This window comes from Daphnia pulicaria, chromosome 1 (assembly GCF_021234035.1).
Source record: "Daphnia pulicaria isolate SC F1-1A chromosome 1, SC_F0-13Bv2, whole genome shotgun sequence".
Taxonomy (NCBI): Eukaryota; Metazoa; Arthropoda; class Branchiopoda; order Diplostraca; family Daphniidae; genus Daphnia; species Daphnia pulicaria.
This window is the reverse complement of record NC_060913.1, coordinates 39,395,350-39,407,703: the sequence shown is the minus strand read 5'-3', so window position 1 is coordinate 39,407,703 and position 12,354 is coordinate 39,395,350. Positions and strand designations below refer to the sequence as shown.

Below are 12,354 nucleotides of genomic sequence, written 5' to 3'. Positions count from 1 at the left end.
TTTGCATATGTGTACCCTTGCTATATTATGAGTGACAGTGATTCTTCCAATTGTACGCCGCCTCGTGGGAGCAGGTTCACGGAGAACATTACTGATGTGGTCTACATCAGCCTTCCCATCCCTTCTTCTGCCACCTTCTCCTGCCACATCTGCACTACCGTTGGGCAGAAGCTGTTGACCCATAACAGCCTGAAGAAGCACTTCCGCGCCACCCACAAAGGTACCATTGTTGTCCGCTTCGAGTGCCACATCTGCCAGTTCGAGTTACCGAGCGTGAGAAGCTATGCCGCCCACCATGCTGAACTCCACTCCCGTCGACCGGTGTCTCCACCCTCTACCACGCCTGGTACACCCCAAGTGCCGCCCATCTCTTCCGAGGCCATTGATTGCTTCCTTGCGGCGGCTCGACGTCAATCCATATCAGAGGCGCTGCCTCCTGACCCATCTGCTGTGGCGCCGATCCCTCCGACGGCTGCCCCCACTAATCTACCTCCTCTTCTAGATACCAGGCCGATGCATCCCCATCCGCCTGGCCTCCTCATCAACTTCGGGCCTCGTGAGCTACTCCCGCCCCTCAGTGCTTCTCTCAGTGATGTGCCAAGTGACTTCCCTCCTCCGCCGCCAGAGCCAGATCCTCCAGACGGAAATGGCTCTCTATGGTCCTGGACTGGTCGTACGAATGTTCTGTATGACGTGCTTGGTCATCCGGTTGTGAGTGGTTGCTGGGAAAGAGGTGGTGGTGGCCGCTGTTATCGCCCGCGCTCCCATCCACCAATACTGACTGAAGAAATCCGCATTGCCCGGCAGCTTCTTCTCCCCAGTGCAGTTTCTGTTCCGCCACCGGAAATGCCGCAAAATAGTGTCGCTTCAGTGCTTGCTCAGCCTCCTTCGCCGCTAGCTACACCGAGCCTCCGAAATACTACCCACACGCCACCTACCGGCTCTCTTCAAGTGTCTGGCGCTCCAGGTGCTCGAGGCCTAGTTTATGCTGCAATCTCTCCTCCTCCCATAGTGAGTGAACCAGTGACTTCACCCTCCATGCCAGATGCTCCACCGTGGAATCGGGATGCTGGCCATTTCGACCTTCCTCGACGGCCTGACCCTCGGCTGTCTACTTCTTCACTTTCCGCCCAGCCCCCAGGGCTCGTACAGCAGTGCGAGCCACCTGGTGGTCGGCGTGGAAGACGATCTCGTCAGCAATCTTCTCATTTGCCGCCTGTGACCAACCACAGGGCTAATGGGCGACCGGCTACCTCTCCTCGGCGTCGTTCCCCTTCACTTGACCCTGCACGGATAGATGAAGAAGAGGAAGCTCCTGACATCCCCCCACCGAAGCTAACGGATCTCCAACGCCAGTGGGTTGATACGTTCAACTCACTCCTCCCTGAGGATGTTGATGGCCTCTCGGCCCTCTCGTTGGCTATTTCTTCTGCTGCTGCTGAACGGCAGGACACAGCACCACCACCTCCTACCCGTGCTCCGGCTCCCCGTAATCAAGGTCTCAACCGAGCCCCACGTAGGCGCCCACGATACGATCCCCAGGATGCTTCTGCCATTCAGAAGCTCTACAGGATGGACCGAAACAAAGCCATGGCCCACATCTTGGCAGAACCGTCTCCGTACTGCGCGGCTGAACCGGCAGCAATCGAGACGCACTTGACCACAATTTTTGCAGGGGAAGAGCACCCCTGGTCCGATCCACCCGCCTGTGTGCCGGCCTTTGATCAGCCTACCACGCCTGATGAACTGGTCTTCCTTACGGCCCCGATCACCCCACTGGAAGTTTCCTTCCGCCTTCAACGGATGAAAAACACGGCTCCTGGACCTGATGGCGCGCGTTACTCTGGCCTACGTCGCGTCGACCCTGGCTGTCACACCCTGGCCCTAATCTACTCGCGGTGCCTCCGCATTGCCAAAGTTCCAGCCGCCTGGAAAGAGTCGACGACGGTCCTCATCTTTAAAGCCGGTGACAGAGAGAATCTAGGCAACTGGCGTCCGCTCACCCTTGGAAACACCATTGCCAAACTCTACTCTGGCGTCATCGCCGACCGGATTTCCCGCTGGGCGGAAGAGGGCCACCGGATTTCGCCACAACAAAAAGGTTTCACCCGACACGACGGCTGCCTTGAGCACAACTTCCTCCTTCAGGCCGCAATTAATCAAGCCCGTCGCACCGGCCAGGAATTGTGTGTTGCATGGCTTGACCTGGCCAACGCCTTTCCTTCCGTCCCCCACAGCCACATTTTTGGCACCCTAAACCTTTTAGGGCTACCTGCGGAACTCATTTCCGTCGTGCAAGATCTCTACATCGACACAACCACACGCGGGATGACGTCCAGTGGCCTGACAGCACCCATCCCAATTTCATCTGGAGTCAAACAGGGCTGCCCCCTGAGCCCTGTAATATTTGATCTGGCTATGGAACCAATCATCCGCGCTGTCATGGCGCTAAAGCCCCTCTCTTTTAAATTAGGCCTTATTGACCTCCTTATTCTAGCTTTCGCCGATGACCTGGCCCTCCTAGCAAAAAATGAAGCCGCACTCCAGCGCCAACTTGATGCGGCGACGGAAACGGCAGAATGGTGTGGCCTCACCTTCAAACCGGCCAAATGTGCCACTCTCCATGTGGTCCGGCGAGAAACTGTCGATTCCGTCTTCACAATCAACGAAAACCCATTGGCGGTCCTTGGTGAAGGACAACACTACCGCCATCTGGGAGTCCCAACTGGTTTCCGCAACAAACAGACGCCAGAGGAAACGCTGGCTCAAATTTCCAACGACCTGGACCTTCTCGACAACAGCCTACTAGCCCCTTGGCAGAAGATTGATGCGGTCGTCACCTTTATTGTGCCCCGCCTAGACTTCATTCTCCGAGGTGCCAACGTCGCAGTTAAACCGCTCAGAGCATTGGACAAGAGAATGAAGAAAAATGTGAAAAAGTGGTTAAATTTGCCCCAACGGGCCAGTGCTGAATTGGTCTTCATTCCTAGTCCGCTAGGTGGTGCTGGCATTCTACCGTTTAGTGATATGCGCAATGTGTGCGCAATCACCCATGGTTATCGTCTTCTTACCTGTCCCGACGATGATGTACGTGAAACTGCTTGGGACACGCTCAAAACCGCGGCTCACCTCAAGATTCGACGTGTACCAGACATGGAGGACATTGCCGCTTACCTCAACGGATCCACGGATGGTGACATGATTCAAACCAACGGCGATGTTCCTTCGTTGTGGTCGCGTGTCCGATCCTGTACGCGCGCCCTTCGTCGAATCGTGAATATTGAATGGTGGTGGTGCGCCACCCTTGGTGAAATGCAGATCATCGTCCCCCGTCCTGGAAAAGAACCAGATCAGGCGCGAGCCCACCCGGCCGCCCGCAGTCAGGTGTGTAATCTAGTTAAAACGGCCCTCCGGGCCTCCTACCTCCACCGCCTTCTCCAGAAACCCGACCAGGGTAAAGTGTTCTCAGTGACCAGCCTCCGTAGTGAATCAAATCACATGATGAAAACCGGCCTTTATACCCGATTTGCCGACTGGCGCTTTCTCCATCGGGCCCGACTGGACACTGTCCCCCTAAATGGAACGCGCCGATTTGGCGCCGGCAGTAAGCGCTGCCGCCGTTGCAATAATGTGCTCGAAACTCTCCCACATGTTCTCAGCCACTGCAAATATGTCAGTCGTCCTCGGGCTCTCCGCCACCATAATGTCGTCCATCGACTGGCCAGAGGGACGCCGGTGATTGCTGGAACGATTACCGAAGACAAGGCGATACCCGGTACCAGCGGCCAGCTCCGACCGGACCTTGTCGTCACTGATGTCTCGACCCGCTCCATCTCCATCGTCGATGTAGCCATCGTCTTCGAAAACAAATTCGAAGCGTTTCAACTTGCTCGAGCTGGGAAAATAGAAAAATATGACCCTCTTGCCGCAGAACTCCGATCTCAAGGCTGGAATGTTTATCTAGATGCCTTTGTGGTTGGTGCGCTTGGTGGATGGGATCCAGCGAATGATGCCGTTATTCGCCAACTACGCATCAGTAAAAGCTACGCCAAACTCATGAAAAAACTCGTGATCAGCGACACCATCCGGTGGTCCCGCGATATTTATGTGGAATTCATCAGCGGAAAGCGGCAGTATCGGGAACCCATTCCTATGGCTCCGCCTCCATCACGTCCCTAATTTCACATTGTCCTCACACACTAATCTCTTGATTTTATTTATCTGATCTCTCCACTCACTACTTGATGGGTTCAACACCCCTCTCACATTTTCTTCCGTTCGTTTAGATATCTTGTATTTCACTGGTCTCCTGTTCTCCAGCCTCCAAATGCCCCGTCATTTGTTGAACTGATGGGTTCATCACCCCTCTCACATTTTCTTCCGTTCGTTTAGATATCTTGTATTTCACTGGTCTCCTGTTCTCCAGCCTCCAAATGCCCCGTCATTTGTTGAACATTTCCCCTTTGGCATAGCCAACTATGTACTAGATAAAAATTCATTGTCAATAAACATTTTAATCTGTTCTTATCAGCTTAATATCTGATACGGGTTCAAATGGACCCCAGAATATTAAACTGATTTTTGGCATACGGTGGGAATACAGTGCTTGCACTGCTCCCGCCACGGGTTGACCCGGTATTGCAGTACCTCCGGGATCGGCTCACCCTCTATGAGGGAGAACATATTGAATAAAACAGAAATTGTCTTAGCACCGTATAATAAAAGACCATGTATAATTGCAAAACTGTCATGTAGACATGTTTGTAATTTTTTCTAATTGTATTTTTTTCGTAATATCAAGAAAAGCATAAAAAATTACGTACTTGATTGTGTTAACTAATTAGTACTGTTCATCTTTCGATGTGATGTTTTTTTTTTAAATATGAAGATGCGTGTATTTTCATATGAAAAGTCGATTTTCTTATTTTCTTATTTGCCAATTGGACGACCAAATGAAAAAAAACAAGCAATTTGTTTCTTGAAAAGTATTTGCAAAGATCAAGACCATGAAATAAATACTGAGTTTTATTTACTATATTTTGCTCGAGTTCGTAATTCAAGTCGATGAAAGAAAGTGGGTGGTATTCTCTAAACGTCAGTCAAATACTTGAACACTCTTTGTCAATATTGTTCTGCTGTATACAAAGTATTAAACAAAGTGAAAAAGCATCCACAATCATACTTACCTGGCTCAGAGGCAACCATGATCACCAAGGTGGTTCCTCCAGGGCGAGGCCTTTCCATTGCACTAAGGATGGGCTGACCCTTGCGATTAATCCAAATGTGATTAACTCGGGAGTACAATTTTTGGTAGTGGGGGACTGCGTTCGCGCCGTTCCCTGAACACACTATAAATGTAAGAAAAATTCTTGTCATCTGCCGGAAGTTGAACTAAATCTGGTCCCGTTAGTAAACGGTAGGGTTGACCGCTTGGGAATACGCGAAGCATCAGATTTTCTTTCTGGGAAGAAACAACAAAGTAATGAAATTCATGTTTAGCTACTTTAATATAAATCATCATGGCCAATGGATTGGCCGTGATCGTCTAGTGGTTAGGACCCTACGTTGTGGTACCTACTAGATATAAATCCGTAGTAACCCAGGTTCGAATCCTGGTCACGGCACTGAAAACTGATTTTTCACGTCAACACGCAGATTAACTATAAATTTTGTTTGGTTGGAAAGTAATGCTCGCTCACTTCAATAGTTCATAATGTGAAAAACAATTTGGAATGAAAACCTGAAATTCCCCCTCCCTTTTTTTGTGTGTGCAGGAAGTTGTTGAAATGTATGGAAGAAAAATACACATTTACAGAATTTCAAGTATTTGACCCGATATTAAGACAAAAATTATTTCATGTATGTAATGAACTGTCCCCTGTTGGTATTAGTCCAATGGGAGATGGAAATTAAAATTTGCCTAGGGTAATCTAAATGAATATTTCTGAACGAAATTGTTGGTCCAACACGTCCAAGCAGAACGAATTCAGCAAATGCTTAAGTAGACTTGCTTTTCTGATTATAATTTAGCTTTGCGCAGTGGCAATATCATAACCAATGAGGGTCTCCCGAGGTGTGATTATTGCTAGTTGAAAACTTTAACCAATACCCCGCCACGATGAAGTGAAATAATCTTTGTCGTCGGCAATTTTTGATAGCTCCATCAGGAGCATTTCAGCGTACAAGAAAAAAAAAATTACAGTCAGTTAGAAAAATTGGAGTGTTGCATAGTGTGTTTATAACATTAAACGGTGAAAGTGAAATCGTATAAGTGATTTTTGTTTCCATTTAGTTGGTATTGCACGTCAGACAAGGCTGATTAATTCGTTCGCTGAAGGCCATTAATATCAGTCAGTTGGAACATTGTGAACACGGGGAAAATATTTGAAAAGGTGATTCCAAATGACAAGGTGAAAAGATTCCACCATGTTTAAAGGGGAAGTTCAATAAATTGTTAACCGCTGTAGGGTGAATGTCGGGGTAAACATCTGATCCCACCACCTACGTGTTGGGCTTGTACCATAAAGATCGTTCATTTTTTTCAAAAATAACACTGCGCACAACTGTTTCGTTCAAAAACATGTTAACGAGCTTTATACATGATATTTACTTTAAAATAACTGTACCCATTGATAAAGAATTGCACAAGGATTTTGATATGTAAACGCATGTTTCGAAAAAAAACCTTACAAGCGCACTTCAAAATTTTGAAATGAATATAAATACAAGGCATACCACTGTTATTTACTCTGGTTTCTAATCAATACCCGGATAAATCTTTCGTCTTTTACTAAAGATTTCCGTGGTTAGGAGCATTGATGAGTCTATATGACTTATTTTTTTAACGCCCGGTCTTCTGATTGGGCACTTTGAATAAATGAAAAATTAAAAACGTCTGTATGCGGAAACAAAGATATTCTACTACTACATACTGACAACATTTGTAAAATGACAAACTGATAGTTTTTCGGTGGTTTTGGTAAGATTAGTGTGTATTTCAAAAAGATAAATCTCAAGCAAAAGTAATAGATTAGAGGCGAATATGGTCGGGTAATTGCGTCTAGTTTAATGTCAACGGCCATACCACATAGAACTCACCCGGTCTCGTCAGCTCCCGGAAGTTAAGCTATGTCGGGTCCCGTTAGTACTTGGATGGGTGACCGCTTGGGAATACGGGATGCTGTTGGCATGGAATTATTTTATTTTTGTGAATCCAATTGAATTGAAGTGCTTCCTAAGATGGGTGATACTACATGGACTACAATGTATTATTTTGGCATTAGTTGAAAATGGAAGGAACGTATTTTTTACTGGATATTGCCTACTAGACGTCCTCCAACCTCTTTGTTGCTGAAAGATATTTGAAACGCTGTGCGCGAAGCGCACGGCACAGCCGAGAGGCTACTAGACGTCCTCCAACCTCTTTGTTGCTGAAAGATATTTGAAACGCCGTGCGCGAAGCGCACGGCACAGCCGAGAGGCTTGTACGTTGGTGGTTTCTTCGGGCAGCTCTATCTAATCTCTCTGGCTCTGAGATCCTTATGCAACGCAAGCTAAGTAAAGCGCGAAGCGCACGGCACAGCCGAGAGGCTTGTACGTTGGTGGTTTCTTCGGGCAGCTCTATCTAATCTCTCTGGCTCTGAGATCCTTATGCAACGCAAGCTAAGTAAGGGAAGCAATCGTTAGCCTTATGACACTTGGATTGTTGGCTCATTGATCGGACATCCCCGGAACGAGAAAATTAAAAATGACAGTTAGCCAAAAATAGTGGCGTTTGGAAATATTATCAAATTTTATATTCGGTTGTCCATTGACAAATGTACTTATATGTCCTCGTTTGTTTGGCTAAGGTTGGTGTGTATTTCGAACAGAAAGTAAGCAAGCATTAGAACTAGATTTAGAGGCGAATATGGTCGGGTAATGGCGACTGAATTGATGTCAACGGCCATACCACATAGAACTCACCCGGTCTCGTCAGCTCCCGGAAGTTAAGCTATGTCGGGTCCCGTTAGTACTTGGATGGGTGACCGCTTGGGAATACGGGATGCTGTTGGCATGGTGTAATTTTGACAGTTAGCCAAAAATAGTGGCGTTTGGAAATATTATCAAATTTTATATTCGGTTGTCCATTGACAAATGTACTTATATGTCCTCGTTTGTTTGGCTAAGGTTGGTGTGTATTTCGAACAGAAAGTAAGCAAGCATTAGAACTAGATTTAGAGGCGAATATGGTCGGGTAATGGCGACTGAATTGATGTCAACGGCCATACCACATAGAACTCACCCGGTCTCGTCAGCTCCCGGAAGTTAAGCTATGTCGGGTCCCGTTAGTACTTGGATGGGTGACCGCTTGGGAATACGGGATGCTGTTGGCATGGTGTAATTTTATTTTTGCTCCCCAAGTTAGATGAGACATGGAATATAATGTATTCTTTAGGTATTAGTTGAAAAGGGTATTGCTGGGACTTTGATTAATGATACCATATATTGTAGAACGCATGTTTGTTTGATCTCGGTAGTTTTAACGACAAAAAAAAAGATAGAGGTTTGGCTATTTTGTTGAGGCTGTTGCATGACGCCCACTCACTGGCACGATCCCACTACTGCCGAACACGGGAACTTTTGGCTGCTAGGTTTCCCTCCTGACCCACTACGCTCCTCCTTAGCTAACCTGCACCTACTAGATTCCTCTAGCAGATCCATGCTGATGTCAAGCTTAGTGCGGGCACCTGATCAACATGCGGTATCACGAAACAGGGCTCCTAAACTCAAGCTATCCACTCTACCAAGCCTCCCCGAAGCAGGATTATAGGTGCACGCCAAACACCCAGCTGATAAATGGGCTCTCAATCGATAATACATTACTGTAATAAATTGATTTGATGAGCACGCGGATTCTTTATTGTGTCCAAAATTGGTCTCGTCACTTGTTCTATAACTATTAAAGAGCTTCTCGGTGTTTCAATAAATGAACAAAATGCAAGACCTGACAATGTATGTACTGTGTGCGTCAAGTATTGCAAATCTCAATTTAATATTCCGAAATATCGATCTATGCACTGTAATTTACGCCAAAGCTCATTGATCGTACAAACCTTATTTAGAGTTCTGCAAAATAACATTGCATTTAAGATCATACTTCACAGGATCATTTCTGTAGTATATCTTGACTTGTTTCCCACCAGAAACTTGTCTCCTTTCAACCCACGATGACGAGTTAAGACGCTGGTTTCTGAGCGTGAAACAGGCTGTGAGTGTAGCTGTCTCGACAGCATCAAACACAGTCATTGAGGACCGTTTCCGTTAAATCCATGTGAAATAGCGGAAGGAAACTAGCGTGTTCAGAGTGGTTGAGATGATAAAACAAATTTAAATTCTTGAAAATCTAAAGAGATAAATCTTAATAATAATTCCAGGTATTCGTGTCCTTAAATCATCTGCTTGTATGGCAAAATAAATTGTGAAAGTGAGGTTGGTCAATTTGAGGATGTGTCATGACTTTATGATCGTATTGCATTCTTTTAGTTATTGTTATTTAATCATGATTAATTATCGTTCAGAGCTTTTGTCGTCAGGTGGCGTGGCAAAGCCATATTCTGAAAAAAAAGGACCTAGTGTGATAACGAGAGTAAAATTTGCAACGCCTTCAGCGTAAATTGTATCTCCCTTAATACAGTATGAGCATAATAAAACAAATGAAAATGAACTTTATAAGCATCAAGTGGTCGCGTCTGGAAAAATGAACAACTCAATATTTTATAGCATTTCTTGAATGTTTTGAGTGATATGAGTATTCTTCGTACACCACCGGAAATGTGTTGAACCTCAGTGGTTATTTTGGGCAGTAATCCTTGTAACATTATCGCTTCTCGGCCTTTTGGCTAAGATCAAAGTGTAGTATCTTCTTATCAGCTTAATATCTGATACGGGCTTTCCTTTGGCCTCCAACTTCTTCTAACATTTCCTCTGCTCTCAATTCTTGACAGTTGGATAATCGCTTAGCCCGGCAACTGGCGAGAGGGTGTTTTTGCTGTAAACTACGCGGCGTTTCTACTGACGTCGGTCTTCCGGTATCCAATCCGGCCAGCAATTCCCTTCTCGTGTTTCATATTCCCACACACGCGCGTCCCGGTTAGGCCCACACATTAACCATAGCTCCTCGTTGGCTGGGAGTCAAATCCCCTGGAGATTCCTCTGAGTTTTTAGTCTTTCTGTAAACTTTTCCCTATGAAGTCAGTAGTAAACTTGCAGTAAACTCACTTTAATTCAGTCCCAAATTCGTACTTTTTAAAAAGCAAATGCGGGGGTTGACTCTCACCCTCATCCCAACCTTGAGCCGATCCAGACGTCTGACCGTCTGGATTTGTTCTCCCTTTCTGGAATGGCAGGGGCAGCTGTGGACTTCTTCGAGTTCCAAGCTTGTGATGGAACTATTTACTTACCTTGGCCTGTGCCCGATACGATTAAGTGCTCTCTCTGCAAAATCGGAAAATACTCGTCAAGATCACGAGTCCAAGATTCGGTCAGGCACATGTTCGCTAAACATGACGCGAGAGTTGCTCCCATGTACACATGCAATTCGTGCGATCACGAGACCAGCGATGTTGTCATTGCTAGAAGGCATGAGAAAGGTTGTGGTGCACTTGATGAGAGCATCACTGTGGAAGGAACCACAATTATGGGTAATGAAGTCACGCTCATGTATCCAGGTGGCCCATGCCGATGCCCCTTATGCAAGTGGCACACAAAGGGTGGGGGAACAGTCGCTTTCCAGTCCATTGAACATCATCTGTTTAGAGTACATGGTCTCACTACAGTCCGCAGATGGCAATGTAGGAAATGCGAGGCAAATGGAGATGGATACTTCATTAAAACGCATTACAAAACACATCTAACAGAGACGCCAAAACCGTATTCTCCAACTGTTCCCCTCCTCCCCCTCCCTCCTAACATTTCCAACAGAGAGTTTTTCAGAATTATCAATCTTGAACTGTCAACCACCTCTTGTCACACCCCCACTGTTGCTTCGAGACGCAATACTCCGAACAACACAGAAGGAGAGGGGACCTCACCCGTCCCCTCCTCTTCCTCTCCAGCTTCTCCAGTTTCATCTTCTTCTTTTTCTTCTGCATCAAACATCTCCAAAGACTTGTCCACTCAACGCTCGAGTCCTTCTACTCCAAACATAATCTCAGAAAACAGTGAATCTCTTGACTCATCAATTTCCTCTTTCAATTCTCCGTCTTCATCAAAATCTTCCAACAACAATGATTCCTCTTATGAATCTCCAGCCTCATCTCCCAGCCAGCTTGGTAGATTGGTAGCTCCCGGAGACGCGGTGTGTCCACTAGAGGCGTTTAGGAGTGTTTGGGGCGCTAGGATAGAGGCTTGCAACACGGTACAGTGCCTCGACTCCACCCTCACTAAGTGCAGTGCTGAGTGGCTAAAACTTTCTGCCACACCGGAAGACTCGACCTCTTCTCAGAAACGACCGCCCCCTCCAAAGAAGCCACCAGACGCCCACCGAAAGCGAAGCCAAAACCGCCAGCAACAAAGAATCAGAAGATCCAAACAAACCCAAAACGACCAAAAGAGCAAAATTCAACGTCTATTTTCTTTGTATCCCCGCAGGGCTGTCAGGAAAATTCTCGAAGAAGAATCAACTGGATATTCTGGAACAAAAGAAACAGCGACTGCATTTTTGAAAGAAACCTACTGTCAGCCAGCTCCTTCTCAGGAGCAAGTGGAGTCAGCCCGTGCTCAATTCGACCACTGCGATTGGAAGCAGACGACTGATGACGACATCAGGCTACTCTCAGCTCCCCCCAGTCTTAGCGAAATCAAGCTTAAACTCGGTAAAGCTGCTAACACTGCTCCAGGAAGGGATGGCCTTGAATATCGCCACCTCCGGTCTCTTGACGGTAATGGCGAGCTCCTAGCAACCATTTACCGGGCGGTGTGGTCTCTGGGTATCCCAGCCTGCTGGAAAACATCTCGAACCGTCCCTATCTTCAAGAAAGGAGATCCCTCTGATTATGGAAACTTCAGGCCAATATCCTTACTACCAACCATGTACAAGATATTTTCGGGTATAATATCGTCCAGGATAATGGCCACCGCCACGAGACTAGGATGGATTTCTCCAGAACAAAAGGGATTCCTTCCAGGAGTCAGGGGTATCCAAGAGCACACCCACATACTCCACACGGTGATCGAGCAGGCGAAACAGTCAAAAAGGAAGCTGGTGATTGCTTGGCTCGATCTCACCAACGCATTCGGATCAATACCTCATCCGATACTGAACAGCCTGTTCGAAAGCCTCCCGATACCAGACGAACTTCGCCGCATTCTGAC

General features: G+C 46.7%; 1 protein-coding gene, 8 non-coding genes and 2 pseudogenes across 9 annotated transcripts; all 11 read left to right on the top strand.

Moving 5' to 3' along the window:
* The first annotated feature begins 27 nt into the window (after positions 1 to 27).
* On the top strand, positions 28 to 4,179 carry LOC124324459. The gene has a single exon (XM_046784377.1). The coding sequence runs from the start codon at positions 28 to 30 to the stop codon at positions 4,177 to 4,179; it is 4,152 nt and encodes a 1,383-aa protein (XP_046640333.1).
* Positions 4,180 to 4,493: 314 nt separating this feature from the next.
* LOC124322312 lies at positions 4,494 to 4,669 on the top strand (annotated as a pseudogene).
* Positions 4,670 to 5,178: 509 nt separating this feature from the next.
* Positions 5,179 to 5,342, top strand: LOC124322023. The gene has a single exon (XR_006914380.1). It is a non-coding gene; the product is annotated as a U1 spliceosomal RNA (small nuclear RNA).
* Positions 5,343 to 5,534: 192 nt separating this feature from the next.
* On the top strand, positions 5,535 to 5,624 carry Trnah-gug. The gene is given in 2 exon segments: positions 5,535 to 5,571; positions 5,590 to 5,624. It is a non-coding gene; the product is annotated as a tRNA-His (tRNA).
* A 404-nt stretch (positions 5,625 to 6,028) lies between these two features.
* LOC124322655 lies at positions 6,029 to 6,170 on the top strand. Its single transcript, XR_006914925.1, has one exon. It is a non-coding gene; the product is annotated as a U4 spliceosomal RNA (small nuclear RNA).
* Positions 6,171 to 6,744: 574 nt separating this feature from the next.
* LOC124322959 lies at positions 6,745 to 6,867 on the top strand. The gene has a single exon (XR_006915210.1). It is a non-coding gene; the product is annotated as a U5 spliceosomal RNA (small nuclear RNA).
* A 203-nt stretch (positions 6,868 to 7,070) lies between these two features.
* On the top strand, positions 7,071 to 7,189 carry LOC124322111. The gene has a single exon (XR_006914464.1). It is a non-coding gene; the product is annotated as a 5S ribosomal RNA (ribosomal RNA).
* A 748-nt stretch (positions 7,190 to 7,937) lies between these two features.
* Positions 7,938 to 8,056, top strand: LOC124322099. Its single transcript, XR_006914453.1, has one exon. It is a non-coding gene; the product is annotated as a 5S ribosomal RNA (ribosomal RNA).
* A 200-nt stretch (positions 8,057 to 8,256) lies between these two features.
* LOC124322088 lies at positions 8,257 to 8,375 on the top strand. The gene has a single exon (XR_006914442.1). It is a non-coding gene; the product is annotated as a 5S ribosomal RNA (ribosomal RNA).
* A 754-nt stretch (positions 8,376 to 9,129) lies between these two features.
* LOC124322448 lies at positions 9,130 to 9,351 on the top strand. The gene has a single exon (XR_006914732.1). It is a non-coding gene; the product is annotated as a small nucleolar RNA U3 (small nucleolar RNA).
* A 510-nt stretch (positions 9,352 to 9,861) lies between these two features.
* LOC124322350 lies at positions 9,862 to 9,981 on the top strand (annotated as a pseudogene).
* The last annotated feature ends 2,373 nt before the right edge of the window (positions 9,982 to 12,354 follow it).

Excerpts from the sequence above, each read along its gene's own strand:
- LOC124324459 (XM_046784377.1), top strand. The coding sequence starts at position 28 with ATGAGTGACAGTGATTCTTCCAATTGTACGCCGCCTCGTGGGAGCAGG.